The 26,865-nt window shown below is 39.7% G+C and overlaps 1 protein-coding gene across 1 annotated transcript; it reads left to right on the top strand.

Moving 5' to 3' along the window:
- The first annotated feature begins 86 nt into the window (after positions 1–86).
- On the top strand, positions 87–26,545 carry rabl3 (RAB, member of RAS oncogene family-like 3). Its single transcript, XM_059968446.1, has 8 exons — positions 87–191; positions 9,812–9,903; positions 13,720–13,849; positions 17,508–17,622; positions 18,349–18,499; positions 19,478–19,549; positions 23,018–23,056; positions 24,423–26,545. The coding sequence occupies exons 1-8, from the start codon at positions 146–148 to the stop codon at positions 24,489–24,491; spliced, it is 714 nt and encodes a 237-aa protein (XP_059824429.1). The 5' UTR covers positions 87–145; the 3' UTR covers positions 24,492–26,545.
- The last annotated feature ends 320 nt before the right edge of the window (positions 26,546–26,865 follow it).

Below are 26,865 nucleotides of genomic sequence, written 5' to 3'. Positions count from 1 at the left end.
GGTTGGCGGTGACTGACAAACAGCTAGCCATTCACAAAGGGAAGTGGGTTCTATTTGCGGTCCCTTGTGGGGAGATAGCCAATCAGACAACGGTTTCTGGACGTCACCGACGCAAAGGTGGGGTAAAGTGGTTTCGTTCCTGAACATGGCATCGTTGGATCGTGTGAAGGTGCTGGTGTTGGGGGATTCAGGTGAAGGACTGCTGTGTTTCTCATATGTTTGCTTAGAAAGAATAGTATGTTTGCGAAGTTCTGCATTTTGTTGAGCTAATAATTTTGTGGTTCGTGAAAGGACAACTTTTTACCTTGTTGTTGGATTGCTGATGTACAGATGCTTCATACAACAGGATCCATCCTCGTTCATTAGACTTTAAAGTTGTTATGATTCTACCTAATGATAAACGTATCCTGCGTCTTTATGACCTTTATATTCATTTGCAATGTTGAGCCGACGCTGGAATCGTACATTATTAAAAATTTCCGGTGACTAGTTGTTTTACTCTGGTGCTGTAAAATTAATCCCTTGTGGAGCAGCAATTGAAGATGGAAAGATGGTGTAGTGTTAAGTACCCATACATCAGTATCACTTGTAAATTATTGATAGAAGGATTCAAGTTTATTGTCATGAGCATACAAACCCAGAATATAAATGCTATGAAAGTTAGCTTTTTGCAACAGCACTGTACACGTACATGAACTTAATGCAAGTCATTTATAGTTTGCACGATAAAGTAAAACAAACATAACGACATTAGTACAAGTTGAGGGAAATGTAAACCAAGGTAGAAGGTGGCACAGTAGTACAGCTTCTGATATTAATGTACAATTAGTGCAAATGGTTGGTTGATTGTCAGCATGAAAGCTTGTTTCTGTGCTGGATCCCTCTGTGACTACTTGATTTTTTTTCCTGCTTGGTTCAACAACCTTAATGCAGTGAGAAAAAGTACTTTGAGTAATGGGTCTCCAAGCTCCTCTACCTCCTGCCTGATGGTAGAAATGAGAAGAGACACGTCTGGGTGGTAGGGGTCCTTAATGATGGATGCTGCCTTCCTGAAACATCCCCTCATAGATGTCCTTGGCAGTGAGAAGAGATCTACCCTTAATGGAAGTGGCAGAGTCCGCTGCTGTCAGTAACCTCTTGCATTCCTGTATATTGGAACTTCCATATCTGGCCATGATGTTATCAGTCAGAATGCTTTCCATTGTACATCTGTAGAAGTTTATCAGAGTCTGCGATAACTTGCTAAATCTCTTTAAACGTCCAACTAAATAAAGATAGTGATGTGTCTTTACATGGTTACATTGATGTGTTGGGCCCAGGATTGGTCTTTGGAAATCTTGACACCTTAAAGCTGCTTATCCTTTCCAGTGAGGACTGGTATGTGTTTGCATGCCCTCCTAAAGTCCATAAACAGTTCCTTGGTTTTGCTGATGTTGAGTGTAAGGTTGCAATCTCACTCCTGAATACCACCTTGTCACTGTCTGTAATTCTGCCAACAACATTAGTGAATTTGCAGATAGTGTTGGAGTCATACTTAGCCACACTGTCGTAGATGTAGAGAGAGCACCATGGTGGAATATTGAAATTCATGGTTTATTAGGTTAATTTGATTAGATTTTTGTAACCCATTTATATAGTATTTGGCATGACCTCTTCAGATTAAATTTGCATTACATTCTCACTGTCATCATGTAGGCAGTTCAAGCACAACAATGATCATTCTTATCAAATAATTCATAAATACACAGGGAATGACTGATTTTTATAAAGTAACTGCAGTAGGGTAGCAGTTAGTGCGACCCCATTACAGCTTGGAGCGTATCAGAGTTCAGTTCCAGCAGTGTCTGTAAGGAGTTTGTACATTCTCCCTGTAAACACATGGGTTTCCTCCCTCAGTCCAAAGTTGTACCAGTAATTGGTCATTGTAAATTGTCCTATGATTGGGCTGGTGTTAAATGGTTGGGTTGTTGGGTAGTGAGTCTTGTTGGCCTGGTAGGGCCTGTTCTGTGTTGTATCTCTAAATAAAATTTAAAAACAAAATAAGGGATAATCCAGCCTTGCGCAGTTAATATATTAATAACAAGTGAAATACAGTGGATTCTGATTAATTGAGAAAAATAGGCGGGATCCTTTTGTTTATTTGGGACACTATTGCTGAACAATTTCTAACTAGTGTCAGTCACACGCACTTGTATGACACTACACCACACTTAGAGTGAACGGTTTTTATAATGGTGGCTGCTGTGGGTGTTTGTGTTCAAAAAATAGTTATTTTTGTCACTGGTAGTTGGTGAGAAATAACCAGAAAGACATTTCAAAACTGTTTTGCTCACTGCAGTTTCAAGCATTCGAGTTTGAAGATGCCAGAAACAGCTGGGAGTGAAAATGAAACTATTTCATTATTTTAACAAGTTAAGAACTAGGAAGAATTTGGAGGATGCAATTGTCAAAAGCAGTGTATAAAGGCGGTCCATTATCTGTGCTGGTGTCTGCCCTGATTTTGTTCATTTTCAGTCAATCAAAAGAACATGGCAGCGTACACTGATTGAATTCCTCAGTTGATAACTATCAGCAGTTAATACAGTTTTATAGTATTGTAGTAGTAATAGTAGTGTTCAAATTCTAAGTTTTATTTAAATACATAATTTGATACTCCATTCAATGGTAGTTTCTGTTTTTTTAAATACATACTCTTTAAAGACTTTCTATGAAACTTTGGCTAATTGAGTCAGCAGCTTAATTGGGCCAAAATGTACTGGTCCCAATGTGTCACAATTAACCAGAATCTACTGTACCAAGAATACTGAAGATCTGAAGTTTCAAAATGTAGAGAAGGGTGGAAAATAATACAATGGGTATAATAGAGTAATGCAGCATTTTGACTCAGAACATCATCAATTCATCTCTCCCACCCCACCCCAACTGATGCTGCTCAACCCAGTCAATTTCCTAACAGGTAGTTTGTCACTAGAAAATAGTGCGTATTTCAGATTGATAACTTTTCATGAGAACTGTTAATGAAAGATCATTAATATAAAATGCCAACCCTTCTGTTGCACTGAATCTTTGCTAATTTTTAAACTTGTTTCTGATGCTGTGATCTTGTATCAGCCTCTGGTCCTAGCCCATACATGTTTATCTTGTGTCAGGAGTTTATGACTTCAGTTTCATTTGTGGGATTTGAGTATAAAAGTTAGTGAATCTACAGGGAACGTAGCGCATTGGATGAGAGATTTTCCAGATGAAGTGCCAACAGATGAACAGGCAGTAAAATATCCCACAGGACTAATTAGAGAAGAGCAGTAAATACAAATCCCTGTTAGTATCCTTGCTTAAATGTCTCTCAAACAACAGTGCCTAAAATGTTTTTTTTAGGTAATATATTGCCATTATGAGGGCTTGCAAATTGATTACCACTTTCCTATAGCTCTGAAGGAATCAGCTGGAATCCTTCCTTGTGTAGAAAAGGACATTGGTAGTTAAAGGAGATCAGTCAATTAAATCCCAGGGCACCACAGCTGGAATACAGGCCTAATCACTTTCACCCTCCATCAGTGAACCTTTCATCATGCCAGAAATGGAAATATTTGCTGGTAATTGCACAGTGTTTTATTCTATTAACATCTCATTAGAAAATGTATGTAGATGTGGCCTGTATTTAACAAGACAATACTTGGGCGTGTGCTGATACCAGGCAGGTAACATTTTTTTGTGAGCAAGTATCTGGCATTAGCAAATGGAAGAGGGAGTCTAACCAGTTACCATCCCCATTCAAATAAAGCATTACTGGGCACCATGTGATCAGCACCCTGGAATTCTGCATTGACCAAAAACTTCACAGATTCACGTGCACATATCTGTGAATTTACGAGATCCTAAATCTCGTAAGGGATTTGACCATCGGTAAGTGTGTCAGGAATCTGCTGGAAAGCTCTTCCACAGCTCTCAGAAGAAGCTAAACACAATTCATCACGTTCAATTAACATTTAATGCATCACCCTAAGCATCAGTACGTCCTAACCGCAATGTGTAGAACCCACCAAATACTTAGCAATTACTTGCCACAGCTACTTTGATGGCACCATACAAACCTTTGATCTCTGCTACGAAAGATGATTCTGTCAGCAAGTGCATTAGAACACCACTACTTGTATGATCTGTACCAATTCGCTTAATTGTCCTGTACTGCAAATGCCTGCTTATCTGTTCATTGCCTCATCTATGTCGAGGAACTGGCTGGAAATACTGCAACACATTAAAAGGATAGCTCCCCATTATCTTAATAAAGTCCTTAACATATAGGAGCAGAATTACTCCATTTGGCCCATGGAGTCTGCACCATCATTTCCTCATGGCTGGTCCAATTTTCTTTGCAGCCCCAATCTCCTACCTTCTCCATGTATCCCTTCATGCCCTGACCAATCAAGAATCTATCAACCTCTGCCTTGAATTACATAAAGACTTGGCCTCCACAGCTGCCTGTAGCAACAAATTCCATCGATTAACACACACAAAATGCTGGAGGATCTCTGCAAACCAGGTAGCATCTAGGGGAAATGTCAACTGTACTTTTTTTCCAATAGATGCTGCCTGGTCTGCTGAGTTCCTCCAGCATTTTGTGTGTGTTACTTGGATTTCCAGCATCTGCAGATTTTTCTCTTGTTTGAATTTCCATAGATTCACCACTCTCTGGCTAAAGAAATTCCTCCTCATCTTCTTTCTAAAAGGATACCTCTCTATTCTGAGGCTGTGTTCTCTGGTGTTAGGCGCTCCTAAAAAAAAAGGAGAAAAGATCCTCTCCACATCCACTCTATCTGTGCCTTTCACCATTTGATAGATTTCAATGAAGTCACCCTTATTTTTTCTGAATTCCAGTGAAAGCTGACCCAGAGCCATTGAACACTCTTCATATGACATGCCATTCAATCCTGGAATCATTTTTGTGAACCTCCTTTGAACCTTCTTCAGTTTCAGCGCTTTCTTTCCGAGATAAGGGGTGCAAAGCTGCTCACAATACTCCAATCGTGCTTTATAAAGTCTCAACATTACATCCTTGTTTTTGTATTGTAGTCCTCCTTGAAATGAATGCTAACATTGCATTTGCCTTCCTCGCTACAGGCTCAATATGCAAATTAGCCTTTAGACTAGTGGCCACCAACCTTTTTAAGCCCAAGATCCCCTACCTTGGTCTTAGTGAAAGGCAAGATCAACCCCTCAACCTGGAAGTAGAAATACAGTTGGCCCTCCTTATCCGCGGATTCAGCAAGTGCGGATTCAACCAACCGCTGATTGGGAAAACCTGGAAGTTCTTTCTCTAGCACTTGTTGTTTGAGCATGTATAGACTACTTTTTCTTGTCATTATTCCCTAAACAATACAGTATAACAACTATTTACACAGCATTTACTTTGTATTAGGTATTATAAGTAATCTAGAGATAATGTAGAAGTACAGGCAGTCCCCGGGTTATTAACAAGTACTGTTCCTGAGTCCATCTTTAAGTCAGATTTGAAGTCAGAACAGGTACATCCGCTATTATTTAGCTTCAGTTAGTCAAACGTTTGTCTTTGTATATTGTATATATTTTACCTTTCTATGCAAATAAAACACTGAAGACAGGTATGTATTTCAATAATTAAACCACTGCATTGCTTAGTAATAATTCTAGCTTTCATCAGGGCAGGGCCTTTCACATTATCCATTAAAATTGTTCTGATTGTTGACCAACGTAGCCTAATTTTCCAATAACCAATAGTGTTTCACCTCTTTCCGATCACTTTATTACTTGCACTTTATTTTTAATCGTGATCATGTTTATTTTCATGAACAGAAACACTGCGGATTCAGAGCTGTGCCGGGTCCTAATGTCCACCGGACTGAGACAGGTTAAATAAGATCTGGGGTTCCGCTGGGAAGACCACCGCATTGAGACAGATTAAATAAGGGACTTGGGTATCTGTGGGTGTGGGTGGTACCGGAACCAATTGCCCATGGATAAGGAGGGCTGACTGTAATGTATGTACACTGTGGGTCACCACCCTTTTGCATCGCAGACCGGTTTACTATTGACAATATTCTTGCGGACTGGCCGATGGGGAGTGGGGGGGTGTTAAACACGACTGGAATACAGCGGTACTCGAAGCAGGTTCCTTAAGTCCAGTCTATTCCACAATTTAGTTTACGTGGCTCTCAGCACTTACCTGCTGTCCCACTTGCTCACGTTTTTTCCACTGAAAAAACTCAACGGGTTTGTCTTTAAGTGCAGGGTGCTTGTATTCAAGGTACCGAAGCCATTTAGAGGGCTTCATTGCCTCATTAGACAACCTCTGGGCCCGAACTCTTCCCACCCGCCCGCCGCCAGACGCCTTGGCCAGGTGCGGCTGGTCATGGGTGGATTGAGGACAAGGTCAGGGCCAGAGCTCCCCATGCCAGGGCCGCAGTGGTCGCAGTCCAGACAGAGCGACCGACCGAGCGAGGAGTGCGACAGGGCCATGTGTGCCCATTCCCCCCCCCCCCCGTAGGATTTATCGGCCGACAAAAGTTTGGCTCGAGGGATGATTTTCAATAGATCACAACGAGGTAGCTCCTCTGCTACTTACAAAACCCTGAGCCCGAATTAGATCGTCTGCGAATATTTTAGCACTGGGTTCCCCAACGAACATTCGGTGTGCTAAACAGGTTTAGAGGCTGCACCCATCTGTCTGCTCTCCAGGCCAGAAGCAACGGCACTTCCCGCCAGCAGCGCGAGGTGGCCGGTTACCTGAGGCCAACCAGTGATCCCTGGCGCGAGGGTGTCACTGTGTTTAGGCGACTGATGACCTCACGTGCATTCAAGTTCAACAGTGGGCGTGACAGGGAATGAGGAAAGGTGCAGCTGACTTGTATTGTTTAATATCGCCAAATTATATTGTTTCCTCATGGTTGGGGACCACTGATGTACACTGTGTAATGCGTGGCGGGGGAGCTACACACATGCACACTGGGCAGAAAGAACAGAACTAAAATGCCGCAACCCGGAAACAATCTCTCAACAGTATTTGTGTATTTATTTTTCTTTTTTTTTCCGGGAGCTACTAGGAAAGTCTCCAAGATCAACCAGTCGATTGACAGGTTGGCGACCACTACTTTAGGTAATCCTGGTCAAGGACTCCAAAATACCTTTCCACCTCATTTTTTTGAATTTTCTCTCCATTTAGAAAATAGTTAAAGCTTTTGTTTTTCTATGAAAGTGCATGATCATACTTTTCCCAACACTGTATTTCATCTGTTACTTCTTTGTCCACTCTCCTAATCTGTCTAAGTCCTTCTGTAGCCTACTTCCTCAGAACTACCTGCCCCTCCACCTATCTTCATATTGTCTGTAAATTTTGCAACAAAACCATCAATTCCATCATCCAAATCATTGACATATAATGTAAACAGAAACATATAACGCAACAAGAATTGGTCCCAACACTACTAGACACTGGCAGCCCACCGGAAAAGGCCACCTTTATTCCCACTCTTTGCTGCCTACCAATCAACCAAAGTTCTATCCATGTTGGTATCTTTCCTGTAATACCATGGGCTCTTAACTTGTTAAGCAGCCTCGTGTGGCACCTTGTTAAAAGCTTTCTGAAAATCCAAGTACCCAACATCAACTGGTTCTCCTTTGTTTATCCTGCTTGTTATTTAACCATATAACCATATAACAATCACAGCACGGAAACAGGCCATCTTGGCCCTCCTAGTCCGTGCCGAACCCTTAATCTCACCTAGTCCCACCTACCCGCACTCAGCCCATAACCCTCCACTCCTTTCCTGTCCATATACCTATCCAATTTTACCTTAAATGACACAACTGAACCGGCCTCTACTACTTCTACAGGAAGCTCATTCCACACAGCTATCACTCTTTGAGTAAAGAAATACCCCCTCGTGTTTCCCTTAAACTTCTGCCCCCTAACTCTCAATTCATGTCCTCTAGTTTGAATCTCCCCTACTCTCAATGGAAACAGCCTGTTCACGTCAACTCTATCTATCCCTCTCAAAATTTTAAATACCTCGATCAAATCCCCCCTCAACCTTCTACGCTCCAATGAATAGAGACCTAACTTGTTCAACCTTTCTCTGTAACTTAATTGCTGAAACCCAGGTAACATCCTAGTAAATCAAAGAATTCCAACAGATTTGTGAAGCAACATTTTTCCTTGAGGAAACCATGCTGACTATGGTCTATTTTACTCTGTGCCTTCAATTACCTTGAGACCTCTCATCCTTAATAATCGACTTCGACATCTTCCCAACCACTGAAGTTAGACTACTTGGCCGATAGTTTCCTTTCTTCTACCTCTCTCCTTTCTTGGAGTAACATTTGCAATTTTCCAGTCTTCCAGAACCATTCCAGAATCTAGTGATTCATGAAGAATCATTACTAATGCCTCCACAGTATCTTCAGCCACCTTTTTTATGACCCTGGGGTGTTATGATTGACATTGAATGTTTGACAGAATGATGGACAGATGCTGCTGGGTAAACTGTTCTCGTTGGGTCTCAACACCTCTCTCTGCAACTGGATTTTGGACTTCTTGACAGAAAGGCCACAGTCGGACTGTACTGGCAGAAACATCTCTAGATCTATTATGTTAAGCACTGGCGCCAGCACTCCCCACCAGGGTTGCATGCTAGGCCCACTGCTGATGCATGACTGTACTGCTAGATTCAGTTCAAACCGAATCATCACGTGATGATGATACAATGACACAACAGTGCTTGCCCTCCAACAACAGTGACAAGACAGAGAGGAGGTAGAACAGCTGGTAGAAGGTGCAGGCTGACCTCTCTCAATGCACATAAACGCTCCAACGTGGAGAGAGTTAGGAGCATGATGTTTTTGGGAGTGCATGTAATGGGCGATCTCATCTGATCCTTCAACATCACCTCTTTAGCCAAGAAAGCACTGCAGTGTCTCCATTTCCTCAGGAGATGGAGGCGAAACTCTACCTTTTCCACTACCCGCCCAACCATATAACCATTGTTTACAGGAAAGCACCATTGAGAGTCCTGGCCAGCTGCGTCACCATCTGGTTATCTGACCACAAGACCAGCCAGATTATTGTGAGGACTGTGGAGAGGATCATCGAGGCTATTCTAGCCTTCTGAGATATTTTGCAGGAGTGCTGCTTACGCAGTGCCCATGGTGTCGTCAGTGATCCCACCCATCCCTTCAAAAATCCCTTTGACTTGTCATCAGGCAGGAGGTACTGTAGCGTTAGGACAAAAACTGTTAGAATGGGAAACGACTTTTTCCCCCAAAATGTGAAACTACTGCATTCCCTGCCACCACACAGGTTTCATCGCGTGGCGTATACTGTTTACTTTTGATCAGTGTAGTAAAATGCACCTTATTATTTGTCAATGTATTTGTGATAATGTTAGTCTGTGTTGTGTGTGAGTTATATGTATGGTGTTGTGCACCTTCGTATGGAAGAACACTGTTTCATTTGGTGGTATTCATGTACAGTATATGGTTGAATGACGATAAACTTGAACTTGTCAAAGATGCCAGGCACCATAAATTAAGCAAATGTGTTTCTTGCATTGGCTGAGAAACCTTTATGGACAAGCTGAAGTATTGTTTTGGATATGAATTTTTGGATTTCTTTGGAGAAAAACCTGTGTGTATAATTTTATTGCAAACAAAGTGAATATTCTCCAGTTGGTACCTAATTAGCCCTCTAGCAGTAGATTGCTCCCAATAGCATTGATGTTTTTATATTTTTCATCAGGCAATTCATTCCACTTGGTGTTTTTCTTATCTGCTTGTTTTTCAGGAGTTGGGAAATCATCTCTTGTCCATTTGTTTTGCCACAACCAGGTACTGGGCAATCCATCGTGGACTATTGGATGCTCTGTAGATGTGAGGGTAAGCTTTCAAGGGGTTAGAAACTTTTCTTAAATGTAAAATATCAAGATTTTATTTTTCCTCTGAGCTATTATAAGCTCACTAAATACAGCAACTAGATTTTAAGAGGAAAAACAATTTTAATTTGTGTTCCTGATTTGGAGAATTTAAAAATAGTGACTGCCATAAAGGTACTTTTGGCTTGGAAATACTATGCATAAACTCTGGGCTTCCAGCCTGGTCCAGCTGTTGATTTTAACCAGCTTTTCAATGACAAACTCTGCCACCTTCGTCAATGTCTAGGCCGGGGGTCGGCAACCTGCGGCTCCCGAGCCATTTGTGGCTCTTTCACCTCTGTGCTGCGGCTCCCTGTGGCTTTGGGAAATAATTGGTCAGTATTTAATTAAAATGTATTTTATGTTAGTTTGTTAGCTTTTGAAATGTAATTATGGTGATCTTGTACAACCTAAGTGTAGCGACACCATTTCCTGCCACATCCGAAACGGCTCACAATTAGCCAGCATTCCGGCTAAGGGAGATAGCCTACGGGGGTTTGTGAGTACGCGTCTTTTGCAGCATCTGCGTCCATGGGGGCTGGGTTGAGGGAGGCTTAAAAGCAAGGCTGTTTCGTTCGAATAAAGCTATCTTTGACTGCAGTTTACTGACACCGCTACAACGTGTTTTTATCGCTGGCTGTCCAGACGGAAGGTGCTGAAACGCTTTGTCGCGTGTCTGGAAGAAGTGAAAACTTTCCTGGGCAGCAAAGGGCTCACCTTTCCTGAGCTGGAACAGCCAGAGTGGCTGGAAAAGCTACACTTCATGGTAGACATGACAGCGCACCTGAACACGCTGAACACAGCTCTTCAGGGGAAAGGACGTACAGCCCTGCACATGTTGGAGGATGTTTTGGCATTCGAGCGCAAGTTGACAGTGCTTGCCAGAGATTTACAGAAAGGCACTTTGTCTCACTTCCCCAATTTGAGAGAGTTCAAACAAGGTCACGACATGATAATTTCGGAGTATTTACATTCTGCAATCATCGCAATGCAAACATCGTTTGGGAAACGCTTCTGTGAGTTCAGAGAGGAAAAAAACACATTATCCTTCCCGGTCACTCCCTTAAGCATCGATCCTTCCCTACTGAATACGACTGCATTGGCAGGTGTGAGTCAACCTGATCTTGATATGGAACTGGCCGACATAGCCGACAAAGACATATGGGTGTCCAAGTTTAGACGCTTGACAGCAGACCTTGAAGATGTTGCCCGTCAGAAGGCCGTTCTTGCTCAGAAACACAAATGGAGTGATATTGAAAACCTCACAGATGACAGCTTGCGATCCTGTGTAAAGATGAAGGTGACATCATACAGCCCTGATGTGCAGACGCTGTGCGCTGAGGTCCAGGAGCAGAAATCCCATTAACCAAGTATGATAAATATTTTAATTGCCTATTATTTTACTCATATTCATATTTTTTCATTGTTCAGTGAAATAGTCCTTTCATTTTTCAGGATGACAGCTGGCTGACGTTATTTTTGGTTTGCTGCTGGCGGAAAATTTAAGTTCGGCGTTTTTCATAAATACAAGAAGGACTCAAATAGACATTGAATATTTTACTTAAAAGTAACTTTCAACCCAACGTCTTTTTTTCGGAGTTCAAAATGTTTTTGTTGCATGCAGAAATGTAATTTCGTTTTCTCTGCAGGAGTTCATCAATTTCATAAATGCAACACATTATAGTTTGTTTATACATAGCATAAAGGCAAAAAAAACGTTGTATGCAGTGTTATTTCATTTTAAATGTCAAACGGGTTTTGCGGCTCCCAGTGTTTTCTTTTCTGTGGGAAACGGGTCCAAGTGGCTCTTTCAGTGGTAAAGGTTGCTGACCCCTGGTCTAGGCCCATCTAGTCTGGTGGTGTATGTCCTCAACTCCTGTCATCTGTCCCTCTTGATTGGTTGAGGACTAACCAATCAGGTTTCTGTTGTCCTACCTTGTTTAAAATCATATTCTAGTTGTTACTTCACAAAGACAAAGGTCTTGCTCTAAGTAAGAACAATTTAAACAAGGTGGGACTCTGGAAACCTGTTTGGTTACTCCTCAGCCAGTCAGTAAGTTCAGACAACAGGGGTGTATACATACACCAGACTACACATGCCCAGCATCTTTCCTTGTGAAGATGGTGGAGTTTGTGATCAAAATGTCAGTTAAAATCAACACTTGGATGTAGCTGGAAGCCTGAAAAGAGTTTGTGTCATGTATGCTGGGCAAGCACTAGATCCTTTCTGGAATAACATGTCATTATGGAATTAAGGAGTGGGTGAATTCTGGACTTTTTTTTAAACTCTTAGTTCTCAATTTTATACCAGAAATGGGCTGTTCTTCAGAGGCCATTGAATGAAAAATGATGAGATTTGTGGGGAGAGAAATAGAGTTAATGTTCCCAGATTGAATACCCTTTTTAAGAATTGGGAAAGGGGCAAGAATTCCATTTTAAAACTGTGGGATGCTTAGGGAAAGGGGATGTTTCTGTTAGGGTAAAACTCGGGTGATGGTGGGATTAGACTGTAAACAAGATTACCTGGTCAAAGAGTGAATTGGAGTAGTTTAAAAGTGGGAACGTAGGGAGCATGTAGAGCAGAAAGATGAGCCCCAGCTTGTCAGGCTGGGGCCAGGGGTGGGGGGGGGGGGGAGGAGATGGGAAGAGAGAGCAAATGAGCTGTACCAATATCAGTCAACCATTTGTTACAGACAGAAGCCATATTACCTTAGGTTGTAGAATTAAATATGGAGTCCAGAAGGTGGCAGCGCGTTCAGACAGAAGATGAGGTGCTGTTTCTCAAGTGTGCTTTGGGGTTCGTTAAAGCAATCCAGGAGGCCATGGTGTTGAGTCAGATGAAAGGGAATTGATTTTTGTTTGCTGGAGTAGTAGATAAAGAAAAATCTGTAAATATAATACACTTGGATTTCTAGAAAGCAGTTGATTAGGTACGTATAAAATCTTGCTACACAAGTAAAGGAATGTACAATATTTGGGATGAAATTTGGCATGATAGTGGAGTACCTAACTATCAGAAAACAGGTTGAGTGGGTAATTTTTAATTGGCAATGTAACTCGTAGGGCGCATCTAGAATCAATGCTAGAACCTAAACTGTTTACAGTGTATATTAGTGACTGGGAAAGAAGGGGCTAAATTTGCTGCTGTTAATAATGAAAGTTGGCTTAGCAAGTTGTGAAGACACTTAAAGCCTACAGAAGGATGTGGATAAGTTAAGTGTGCAGACAGGAGTTGTCAGATCAAGTATAAAGAGGAGAAAGATGAGATTATCCATTTTGTAAGGACGATTGAAAAGGCAAATTACTACTTCAACAGAATCTAACTGCAAAATTTCGTGGTGCATTGGGATCTAGGAGTTTTAGTGCAAGGAACCAAAAAGATTGGCTTGCAGGTACAGCAGCTAATAAAAAGGCAAGTAAAATATTGGCCTTTATTGCGTGGGGTGTGGAGTATACAAGTAAATGCTGCACCATAACATCTCAGGGTACTGATGAGACTATAGCTGAAGTTATGCTTTCCATATGCAATGTAGTTGCACTGGAGTCAAGTGACTTTTTTTTCAGTTTAACTATTTATAAAATAAAGCTCTTAAATATCTTGCCATGGTTTACTATGATTATGGCAATGAACTATAAATTCTTTGCTTTTGCCAAGGTAACTCCTGTTGAATTACTTCTAGATATTACTGGTTTCACTTTTAAAATATTATTTGCATTGTTTTCTTTACTGGTTGGGGTAATTATTTATAACTACAGGAACTGGTGATTTGATTTAATTCAGGTTCATGACTATAAGGAAGGCACACCAGCTGAGAAAACCTACTACATTGAATTGTGGGATATTGGTGGATCTGTGGGCAATGCCAGTAGCATTAAAAGCACTAGAGCTGTATTTTATAACTCCGTGAATGGTATGGAAGTTTCTTTTGCTGTTCAGTGTTTGTGTCTACAATAATTATATGTAGGCCTCGGCATGTCATAATCTGCATGATTTCTTCCTTAAACGAGTTCTAAAATTATAGAATGTTATGCGACAGAATCTGACCGTTCAGCTCTGAGATTGTGTGAGTGTTTTTCTAGTGTCATTTTCACAGAGGAATATAGCAGAGATAGAGGCCCTTCAGCCCAACAAATTCATGCCAAATACTTTGTCCATCTAGCTGGTCCCAATTTCCTGCATTCAGCCCACATCCTTCCAGGCCTTTTCCTTTCATAAAGCTGTCCATGCACTACTTAAAATATATTATGCCTGCCTCAACTACTTCTACTGGAAGCTCATTTCATATACTCATCACCTTCTTCATGGAAAAAGTTGCCCCTCGGGTACCTTCTAAGTCTTTCTCCCATTGCCCTAAATCTATGCCTCCTAGTTTTGGACTTCTCTCCTTGAGGATAAGGCTCATTATCCACCTTATCTTCACCTCTCATAATTTTAAACATTCCTGTGTTCCAGGAATAGAGACTTTGTCAGGCCAATCTATCCCTGTAACTCAGTCTTGGTAACATCACATAAATTTTAATGCAGTTTTCAGTTTAACCACATCTCCATCCTATAACAAGGTGACCAAAACAGTACAAAGAACTCCAAGAGCAACCTCAACAACTCCCACTGCAACATAAAGCCCCAACTCACTGCCCTGACTGATGAAAGCCAGTGTGATAAATGCCTTTTTTCATCAGCCTGTTCCCTGTGAAACTGCTTCCAACAAACTATTTGCTTGTACCTTGGGTCTCTCTGCTCCATTCTGCTCCTTAGTGTTCTACCATTCATACTCTACTTTCTTTTGCTTCATTCATGAATATTCATAAGTGTCTGCCTACTTCTACAGAATAACTCATGGACTCTGCTTCACCAGCCTGCAGCTTTTAAACTGTCTTTAGCCAAAATAATTGCCTTTTTCATACTTGAAACACTATTCTTTATATTTCTTTCTCATGCACACTATGAAGCTATTTTGTACATTAAAATTAATTATAAATTAATGTTTTCTTCCTATTTAAATCTGTTGCTGGATGTTAGATCCCTTAAGCCTTGGTTAGATGGGCACCAGCGTTATAATGAATGCTGAAATTCATTAAAGTGATATCTATCTTTGCAATATTGTTGATCTATATACAGTGCTTTGTAAAAGTATTCATCCCCCAACCCTTGTTCACATAAATGAGTATTGCAACCAGGAATTATGATCAATTTACCTGAGAACTTTTACTTGTAAATTAATTGTTTTTTTTTTAACCACAGGTAAAATTGTAAAGCATGAAAAACTGAAAAACTGAAATATCAGCAGTTTAAAAGTATTCATATCTCTTTGCTTAGTACTTATTTGAACCACCTCTCACAGTTATGATAGCCAGTTGTCTTTTTGGATAAGTCTCTATTAGCTTTGCACAGCATGATGGAACAAAGTTTGCCTGTTCCTCTTTGCAAAATTGCTGAAGAGGTGCCAGGTCAGTTGGGGAGTAGCAGTGCACAGTGATCCTGGGGTCTTGCCAGAGATGTTCAATTGGGTTAAAGTCAAGACTCTGACTGTGCCACTCAATGCTATCAACTTTCCTCATTTGAAGCCACTTCATGGTTGCTCTGGCATTGTGCTTTGGCTGGCTGTCCTACTGAAAGACAAACTTCCTCCCAGTTTAAGCTTTCTGGCAGAGACTAGCAGGTTTTTATCCAGGATCTCTCTGTATTTAGAAGCATTCATCTTCCCATCAATCCTGACCAGATTTCTAGCCCCTGCTGCTGAAAATATCCCCAGAGCATAATGCTAGCCCCACCATGCTTTGCAGTAGGGATGGTGTTACCTGGCTGGTGTGCAGTATTAGATTCACACCACATGTACCGCTTAGTGTTGAGGCCAAAAAGTTCCACTTTAGTCTCATCTGACCACAAGAACTTCTTCCACATCTTTACAGTGTCTTCTAAATGATGCTTGTAAATTCCTCACTCTCTCTTTAGCCAGTGTTTCTTCCTTGCTACTCTTCCATAAATGCACTTTTCGTGCAAGGCCTTTAAAGATTGTAGAGCCTTGAACTTCATCCCCAGTGGCACCCACCGACTCCTGCAGCTCACTGTGACAGCTGGCATCACAGTAGCCTCGCTTACAAGTACTGTTCCTCTCACAGTGAGGTGGGGTGACCTAACCTAGGCAGTGCGGCTGTGGTTTCGTTGTTTTGCACTTTTTCACGAAGGACTGCCCTCAGCTTTGAGGAATGTTCAGTGCCTTTGAGATGGGTTTTGTACCCTTCCCAAGATATGTGCTCTGTGTTACTATCATTTCCCTGACTTGCCTTGAATCCTCTTTTGCCTTCATTTTGATTTGGTCTGTTGAAAATATACCATACTGTTGGACCTTGCAGAGAGAGGGGTTATATATTCTTACGAATTATTTGAAAACAGGTGATCCTCCAATTTTCGATATCAACAAATTGGGTGAGCTGTTAAGGTAGGAAAGTTAGTGTAGTAATTACAAAGTGGATGAATATCTTTACAGTCTCAATTTTTAAAAATATTTAGTAAATTGACAGATTTTGGAATTTTTCTTTAGATTTGACATCATACATCCCACCCTGCAAAAACTCATTTCAGGGAAGTAGCAGCACCACCCCAGCCCCCCGCAACCACATATCTCACCCCCCCCCCCCCCCAGTAAAAGAAAATGTGACATTAAAATATGTACTTATATTATCATGGAGTTTTTTTAAAATTCTATTACAACTTTAAGCAAGTGTGCAGGGAGTTTGGCCTCATCATGTAGGACATCAATAGAGTAGCTCCTTAGCACCTAGCCAGCTAGTTTAAATAACGTCAGCTATGCTAATGAATGAATGACACCTGTTAAACTCACCTTAACATGTCTTTTACAGTCATTTAACCCACTATGGGCAATAGAAAAGTCACTGTTGCAAACAGTGCAGCGAGCAACACTGTCTATTTTTGACCCCTATTAGGCAGGGGTGCACTTTAGTGTAGTCTGGGGTGAAGTACGTTTTATATTTTATGTTTTTGGAACACTCTGCCACGGTGCTGCAGGACACAAAGCTGAACTGATGGACAATGAAAGGGAGAGAGAGGTTGACTGTAAAGCCCGCCCACAGAGAAAACTGATAGGTCTACTTAGCACAAAGAGAGACCAATCAGGATGCTCTCTGTGTTAGGCTCTCGCTACATTGCTCACTCTCTCGTTTGCGCGTTCTCTCACACTCTCTCAAAAAAAAATCAATTTCCGGGATATTGTATATAATTTGCGGGCGTCAGGGAGCCACTATCAATATACAGGAGACTCCCGGAGCTTCCGGGAGAGGTGGGACGTCTGTGACATGATGCACAACGTTCTGTAGATAAGCTCAAAATCCTAATTCAATATATTTTAAATTTAGAAGTGAGACGGTAAAATAGTTATGGGGCTGAATACTTTTTCAAAGTACTGTATGTCTGTGAGGTCCATATTGTTATAAGAATCCCATGCAGCTGGATCTCAAGTAGCTTTATAACTATACAATAGTTTTAAGCTTGTTTTTCTGTTATCAATATTGAACTGATGCTTTGTTTCTTTTGGATGTTGACTCTTAAAGGTATAATATTAGTGCATGACTGTACTAACAAAAAGTCATCTCAGAATCTGTATCGGTGGTCTTTAGAAGCTTTGAATAAGGATTCCACTCCTACTGGAGTCATAGTAGCAAATGGGTAAGTTTACTTCTGCAGTAATGCCTTCTCTAATTCTACAAGCAATACAGTACACTTATTAGTATATTCTTTGAAAACTTGAGGGGTATTATTCAGAATGTACATAAACCATAGTGAATTTACTTAAAATTTGATGCACACAATGCATGCTGATAACTTTTAAAAGTAGTTGATCTTTTGCCAAATTGCATATGGATAGTCCTGATAATATTGAACTTTTTGGTTGAAGTAAAATGAGACGAGAAGTAAGAATCGGTGTGAAGAGGGAGAATGTTTAAGACATATTGAAACAGAGGAGAAGAGGAAATGGAAGGAGGCAGCAACAGATAAAAAGAGGAAGATGGATGATTTGAAATAAATGCAGGAGAATGAAGAGTAATTTTATGCTAATTGATTTTCAATGAACTTCATCACTGCCTGGAAAATCAGTCTGTGACCAAAAAATTCAAACAATTGGAGAAAAATAATAAAGGTGAATTTGCATGGGAACCAATCATTGAGAAGGGTAAATGACGATAAGTTCGGTGGTTGGGTGGGTGGAGGGTGTTGAGAAATTGAGCAATGATGATGTGGGAGTAGAAAATGTTGGACACAATTGGTTTCGCAATTCCTGCTGTGTACCATTTCAGAATTGGATTGATGTTTATAATTGAATGAGATTTATTTTTTGTGTAATTGCATGCATATAGATCATGCAAAAGTAAGAAATTGTTTTTTTTTAAATAGGGACTATGATCGGGAGCAATTTGCAGATAAGCAGATTCCTTTGTTAGTCATTGGTACAAAGTTGGACCAAATCCATGAAACTAAAAGGAATGAGGTGTTGACAAGGACTGCATTCTTAGCAGAGGATTTTAATGCTGAGGAAATTAATCTGGTATGCTTCTTTAAATCCCTGATTCTAATAATAAAAATAACATTTTATTCATTTGAACACAATTTAGGAAATTACTCTAGTAAAATGTATGCAATTATTGCATAGCAAACAGTGGGTCAGATTTGGATAGAAATTTGTTGTAGATGCAAAGCATGTTCTGCTTTGCTTTTAGAATTCCTAATCAAATTTATGGAGCATGAAGCTCATAAAGTATTGTTAATGTGTTGTCTACATGCAATTGAGTAAACATTTTTAACACCTAGATTAGTATCATCATGCCCAAAATCAGCTATAGTAGGTTTAGTTTTAACAGTTCATCCTAAAATTAAAATAGTTTGGTGGTTAGATTGCAATTTAATATTACTTGCCAATCTAATCAATTGCATTTAATCTATTGCAAAAACCTAAAATTTTACATAAGTCTAGATTGACTATCTAGCACTGATGATTTTGTGCAATTGTCCAAGTATCTTCGGCCACAGTTGAGAGAACTATCTTGCAGATTAGTTTGCATATCATAGTCTCTTATATCATCGTACTCTTGGAACCATTCCCTTCAGTCAACATTTTGGGTTCCTCCGCTATCACTTCTGTGCAAACCTGGCCTCACTGGTAGATAGGGCCCACTAGAGATGGCAGAGTAGATGTGTATAGTTAAGACCTCCACAGCCTTGATCCTGGACCCTTTGAAATTTATTTCATCAGCCAACCAAGAGCAAGGAATAGTGATAAAGTTGCCACCTGGTGAATCTGTATATTTTCTGTCACTTGTCTGCTGTCCCACCTAGTCTGACCTCGGCTCACTCACGATCTGCATAGTTCTATTAGAATTCCCGTTGTGTTCCAATATACTGTATACCTCAAATAATAAAGGACTATCTTATTTTAAAATACAGGCAAATCAATTGTTTACTTCAAATTATACAACCGCTGTGAGTTTGCAATTTGTTAATTCACTTTTTTAACAATTTATTACAGGATTGTACCAATCCACGTTACTTAGCTGCAGGATCTTCCAATGCTGTGAAACTGAGTCGATTTTTTGATAAAGTAAGATAACGTTTTAATCTGTACTGTAGCTAGTCTTAACGTCATTGTAACAGATGCTGACAAATTGCAATTTAAATGATAATTTGTCAGATTACAGTAAAATTATAAATTAAGAAGTCTTATGAATCCTAGTTACTGAAATTGCTAAACTAGCATGTCACTTTTTAAAATGTGTGTTTTAGTGGCTGAGAGTATCATAGCTATGTCTGCTCACTGGGTTCTTTTGGCTTTTGGGGCTTAACAGGTCTGTGCTGCCCAATTACACATGTCACCAGTTAATGTACTGAGCCATGTGTCTTTGGAATGTGAGAGGAAATCGGAATGCCCACACGTCTTGGGAGAATGTACAAACTCCTTACAGACAGGGGTAAAATTGAACCTGGGGCTCTGCTGCTGTAATGGCATTACAGCAGCTGCTACTCTGATTGTTTATTAAATAAAAAAACAATATCTCTAAATGGGGAATTTGAATTTTGACAGCTATTTGGTCCAGAAGGGCATGCTAGGTCAGGGGTGGGCATATGGCCCCCGGGCTGTAGTTTGCCCATGCCTGTGCTAGGTGAAACACCAGGCGTATCTAAAAATGAGTTACCAGCCTGCTGAAGTTATGACATAGAACCTCATGCATGCATTGGATAGCTCTGCAAGCCCACGACCAACCATCAGATCAAAGTTCTGCCACAGTGTTGAATGGAAGTAAATAATTAAACCGTTAAAAGGAGGATGATGCACTAGAGTTCATCTCTATCCTCAGTGATAGCAGAGCTCTGCATGAGAGGCAAAGCACTTGCAACCTTTAGCCATAAGTGGTTTGTTTTGGCTTCATTCAGAATAGTGTCTAGGACCTAACATCATTTTCTATCTTAAGATATGAAGTGGGAATGTTTAATTCATTGCAACTATTCACAGTGCAACATCTGCATACAGCAGGACTTGATTGATGTGCAGCATTTAACAGTCGTGAATCGTAACTTGTAAGCTATGACTAGCTCCATAAAAAAAACCACGTAGTGCTGGTGTTTAAGGGTATTGTTATCGCCAAGTCCCCACCATCAACGTCTGAGATTTACAATTGACCAGGAATGTTAACTGAACACAAGTAATGTACAGTAGCTACAAAAATGGGCCACAGGTTGAGGATCCTTCAGCATGTGACTCAATCATTTGTCCCCCACTGATCCCACAACCTAATAAGATGCATCAGAAGTTGCAATGAGATGCACTCCTCATGTCTGTAGAGTACAACTTTAATAACATTTGTAAAGCTCATTACTGTCCTGGAACAAAGTAGTTTAGAATGGCCATTCCAAACATTGTCTCTACACCACAAGTACATCTTAGTTGCCATACATACCAGCTAACAGGAGTTACTTGCCTTGGCTTGTCTGACAGCAAAATCAATGATCAACCATTGAAGATGAGAACAGCAGCCAGTGAATGATTCATGGAGTTTCCCTCCGAGTCATGAAGCATCCTGGCTTATCCATATTTTTGTTTGCCTTCATTATCACTGTGGCCAAGAACTGGCACTCCCAGTCCAACATGGCACAGAGTGGGGGGATTTTGTCAAACAAATCTATTGAAGTTTTAAAAAATGATAATGGGATAAATGAGGAGAGAGCAATGGATGTCTGCAAGGACTCAAGACCTTTGATAAAGTCCTGCATAGCAAGCTATTCTGGAAGGTTGGATTGGTCTGGATCCAGGGAGTGAAAGCTAATTGGTTTGATGGTAGGAAGCGGAGAGTGGGTTTCAGTGGTTGTTTCACAAGCTGGAGCCCACGGGTCAGTGCTGGGACTTTTGTACACTATGTATATAAATGTTTTGGATGTGAATATACAGGGTGCGGTTAGTAAGCTTGTGGATGATACTGATATAGATGGTACCACAGACAATTAAAAATGATTAAAAATTACTGGGTGATCTTGATCATCTAGGTAAGTGGGCAAATGTCTTTCCGTTTGAATTAGTGTAGTGTGTTGTATTTTGAGAAGTCGAGCCAAGGTAGGATTTGTGCGGTGAGTGGTCGGGCCTGGTGAGTGTTGTGAAATGCAGAAACCTGAAAGTACAAGTACATGGTTCTCTGAAAGTGGAGTGACAGGTTGATGAAAGAGGAAGTTAGCATATCGGACCTCAGTCAGGGCATTGAGCGTGTGAGTTGGGACATTATGTTACGTAACATTTGTGAGTCTGCACTTTTGGTTGCCCTGTTGTTGACACTTAAACAGGAACAAGTGCAGAGATGCTGTCGGGACTCAAGGGCCTGAGAAGTTTGGGCAGGCTCATTTTTTATTTTTTGGAGTGTAGCAGATTGAAATGCAACTGATTAGTAGAGGTGTATAGATTGGGTGAGCTCATGTAAGCTTTTTCCTGTGGAGGAGGAATGTAAAAACTAAGGAGTACAGGTTTAAAGTTGGAGCTGAAAAATTTAAAAGGGATCTGATGGGCAACTGCTTCATGCAGAAAATGATGCATATAAAGAATGAGCTGCCAGCGATGTGGTTGAACTGGGTGCAGTAACAACGTAGGAGGGGTTCGGGGGGGGTATATGGGCAAATAGAACTAGTTTGGCATGGTGTGTGGGGCTGAAGGCCTGTTTGAATGCTGTATTATTCTGACTCTAATTCTCTGTAACTCTGTATCGGGTACAGAGTTTTTTTTTAAATAACCAGAAAGACTGCAGTAGTTTGAGAAGTAGCAAGCCATCACCGTTGTAAATTAGAAGAAAAGCATGTGATCCTAAATTCTAAGGATGTGAAAAGACTGCTTCAGTTTTAGACAGAAGCCAAGAAGAAGGGCAGGATTAAATGGCTAGAAAATATCATTCTACAGAATTCCAAAAGCTATTATAAGTGGAGATGACAAAGTTGACACTGAATCTCCAAAAGAACTTTTACAAAGTTTGGAGTGTTTTTGTGCAACTTGATGGCTTACCATATTGCATCTATACCTGTACATACTGACATACAACTACGCAGGGAGTTGTGTTATTTGGGTTAGAGTGAGGGGTGATTGGTCCCTTATTACAAATCCAGTGTTCATATTATTGCCAGGAGTTCAGTGGTAAAGTAACTTCTGACTAAGATTTTAAATTGAAGTTGCTCATTTTATTTGAAGCATTAGGCATTTTTGGCATGTTGTTGTGATTTTAATCCAGTGTATTGTGCTGTTATTTATAAATCCATTGTACCTTTACAACACAATTTGTGTTTTTTTTCCCATAATGGCAGTTGAGAAAGTGATCCATATATAACAAAGGACTAGACAGTCTTGCCATTGACACATGTTACCAGATTATCAAAGCAGCAAATTACATGGATAGCTACCAACTTAATAATAAATGATCTAAAATTGTCACATGACACTGTATCTTTGTTTTCAGAGTGTATGATACATATTAGGTGCTGGTTTCACTAAGCGTGTATGGTGTGTACATCTAGTAATTGTTGCTTTGTTTTGAGTTTTTAGGTCATAGAAAGAAGGTATTTTTCACGGGATAGTAATCAGGTTGGTATTTGCTTAAGTGTTTTCTCACAAACCAAGTGGTGTATATAGCATTTTTCCCATTCTAATGGTACAGGTAAATAAACAGTTCAAGCAAAAATTAGAGGGGGAAATAGAGATTATTAATTTCTGGATCAAAGAGCTTGTGGATTAGAATGCTGCTCCAATAGTGATCAGCCTCAGTATCTTGTACAGCTGGATCACTTTGGCTCATTTGGTTATACTTCTGTCTGTGTGTAGCTAACTGTACGTCCTAGTTCTCCAACATGTAATCTACTTGTATATCTGTGTAATAAGTATTGCAAGATGAATTGGAGATGTGATGCATTAATCTAAGTTTGTCTGTTGGAATCAGAATCTGGTTTATTATCACTGACCTTTGTTCACAGCATCGTAGCATTTCAAGTAGATTGAAGGACTGAAGCCCTTGTCAAAAAGCAAATCTTTTTCTCCCCCAGTCAATATCATAAAACTACTAATGGGTTTTTGTTGGCTGCAAGTAATGAGAAGATTTACTGTTATATTATAATACTGAAAGACTTTCTAAGGCCATGAGCCATTTGTAAACTGAAGATGAAAGTGACCTTCTATATTTAAAAAAAACACTTTCCATTCTTCTGTTCCAAGTGCCTTTTGGATTAAGTTTGTTTCCTTCACCTTAAAGAAAACCTACCCATTTGTCTGTATCTTCCCTGAAGTGTTTTCAATGTGTTGACCCCCTTTCTTGGAAAAGGAGATCAATACCATACAAATGTAATCTCACCAGTACCCAATGTAACTGAAGCATAATTTCCCTGTTTTTCTATTCATTTAGGGATAGGGTTCCCAACCTGGTGTTGATGGACTCCTCAGTTAATGTTAGGGGCCCATGGCATAACGTTTGGGAACCCCTGAGCTAGGGAATCTCTCAAGTGTTAGTGAAATATTTTCCTCCTGCATTCTTAATACGGTTTTAAATTCTCTTGTTGTGCCCATGTATAATTTGTGTCAGTATTGTCCATTTCACTGTCTCAGATTCTATTCTCAACCCCTCAGAATTGGCTGTTTCCATGAGTAGTCTTGGCTTTCCAGGAAATTTCAGCTCATTCTGGAACATGTGCGCAAAGTGCCTGAGTAGTTGTGAAACTACTTGGGCACTCTGAAGTACTTTTTGGGGGTGGGGGGCAAAGGGAGAATGCAAATGAAAAGATGAAGCAAGCGCCCCTGTATCACTTTGTTTTCTATTTGCAACACCAGCACACTATCTTGATCCTGTCCTGTAACGCAAGTGTTGATAATTGGAGTTGGGAACTTGAGTTTGGGCCAAACATATATTAAGTAGAATTCTGCATTTGGTAACTTATTTTAACTCTAAAATTTTCTTTTTCAGATTCCTAGTTTTGCTGATCGAAAACGTTTTGGAACAACAGGTGCATTGAAGGTTCTTCATTATGATTAAGCATGATTGCCAGTGGCTGTAAATTTGTGGAAGCAAATTATTTTGAGGAAAGGAAAAGAGTAGTGCATTACCTTTGCCTTTCAGTGTAAAATATTAAGTAATCAGAGGGTATTAAGAGAATATTTGAAATATTCAAGGAGCTAAATTACTTTTTTAATATCAGCATTATTGGTTTCCTTTACAACAAATGCATATTTCAAATTCCAGTTTAGAATACCTAATACTTTATGTCAAGGGAACTGTACATCCTACTCCTCTTCTAAGCTTCTGTGCTGTTGACTTCAGTGAAGCTGAATTTTGGGAATCCAAATACAGGATAAAATTCTTACCTGATCTCTGATCTGTAAATTACAATTCATGTGGTAATGAATCCTTAAGATGGCAACTTTTTAGTATCTGAATGAAGTGATATGTAGTATAGAACTTGGTTTCAAATGAGGTAAATAGAATCCAACTAGTTGAATTAGTAGACATGTAAATTTGAAGATGCATGTAAATTTAGAATCTTGGCAACAAATGTACAAATCCTTTTCATATGGAAATAAAAAGAAAAACCTGGTAAAATGCACTATTTCTGTAAATGGTGAAAGAAAGCTGTTGGTGTTCAGAAGAATCTGGGTTCTCATGTGCATGAAACACTAAAAATTTAATATACAGGTACAGTATAAAGGTGTACCTTTAAATGAAAATTTGAGGTGTACCACAAACAAAAAGGTGAACGTTACACCGATCTTCATTCAAATGGATTTCAGTACATGAATAGAGATGTCTTGTTACAACTGCATCTGGAATGGATTTTCTACTTGGAGAGGATATACAAGTAATAAAGGAGTACAATTACGTTTGCAAAATTGGATGGTAAGTTTATTGCGTGAGGACAGATGAAGCATACTCAACCTGAACTCTTGCATTCGGAGGAATAAAAGGTGAACTCTTGAAGTGTGCCAATTTCATATGGGCTGAACATACTTGTTGTAGGGATAATGATTCCCCTTTCAGCTTTAATTCAGGAGTGACAACCTCAAAATTCAAGGTCAGGAACTCAGGATGATAAAGCAAAAATTCTTTATCTTGTGTGCTGATTTAATGCCCAATAGATCTGTGAAGGCTCAATAGCGAACTACATCCTTAAGAGATTGAATGGCCTTAGATATTAGAATAATTATTGTTAATATTAGAAATTGGTTGTGTGGTAAAAGAGCAACTAAAATCTTTAAAATGGAGGAGCAAGCATGAGTGTCTTGTGGCCTAATCTTGCTTTTCTTATGTAAATATACTTGCATTTAACTTAGCAAGGTTTTTGTGTTTCTGCTAGAGCCTGATGATGTACTTATGCAGAAATATGTACCTAAAGTCATTCAGTCATATTGCCAAGGGACATGTAACGCTCAGAATATATGTTCAGCAGGTGTTTGTTAGCTGAGAAAAGGGATAAACATCTCTTATGAGAACCAAAGGCAATTTTGAGCAGTAATAATATAAACCACTGAATGCAAGGTTAATTGATGAATTTATATATGTATATACTGATGTAATGTTTTAACGTGTGTCTCAGGCAATGGACAAACACTCTATCAACTGTCTCTTTGGGCAGACTTCAATCTCAACACTAAACCAAAGTATTATCTGAGATATTTGCTTTTTTAATAAGCAGAGCTTTTTTAAAATACACACCGAGTGCCAATGCTGTGTAGTATTTTGCATGTTTGAAGGTAAAGTTAATGCTGTGAATCTCAGGAATTTCTTTTACTCTTGAATGTCTACTACTTACAATTGTTTTACTCAATGACCAGATTTTCAGTCATGCGTTAAGATAATCTGTTTGGACCGTGGGACTAAAGTAATCAACACTGGAACTGCAAAACTAGCTGATTTGTTTGCAAGGCAAAAGACGTTCCTGCAATTCTATTTTACTCTTCCTTTCAAGGTCACTTTCCTTTGGTAGCCACTACTCGTGTAACTTCTTTCAGTATGCTCCTATTGTAACAAGCAAAAGTTTGTAGTTCTAAAGATTACATGGAATAAACTAGAAATCACTTTTAATGTTTCTAACTCTGGTATGTGATCCAAATTTGATTTATAAAAATTGGTAAGTTTAAATGTGAAAATTTGCTGTAATCTGTAAGAGATCATTTTAAAAACATGTAAAATACTATTTAATGGGTATTGCACTTCAAAACCATTGAAAATTTATTTTGAAACTTGAATTTAGTTAAACGTATACATTTATTGGAGGAATTAATAAATAAGTAGTCAAGTGCTTTGAGCCGTGATTGTAAAGAATACTTTGCATGATGGTGTATTTCAAACATCCTTGGGTCAGATATAGGACTGCTTTTCTGCACAAGAATAACCTGTCTGCACCTTTCTGTGG

This window comes from Hypanus sabinus, chromosome 4, assembly GCF_030144855.1.
Source record: "Hypanus sabinus isolate sHypSab1 chromosome 4, sHypSab1.hap1, whole genome shotgun sequence".
In the NCBI taxonomy this organism is placed as follows: Eukaryota; Metazoa; Chordata; class Chondrichthyes; order Myliobatiformes; family Dasyatidae; genus Hypanus; species Hypanus sabinus.
The sequence above is the reverse complement of the archived record's forward strand: the minus strand, read 5'-3'. Positions and strand labels throughout refer to the sequence as shown.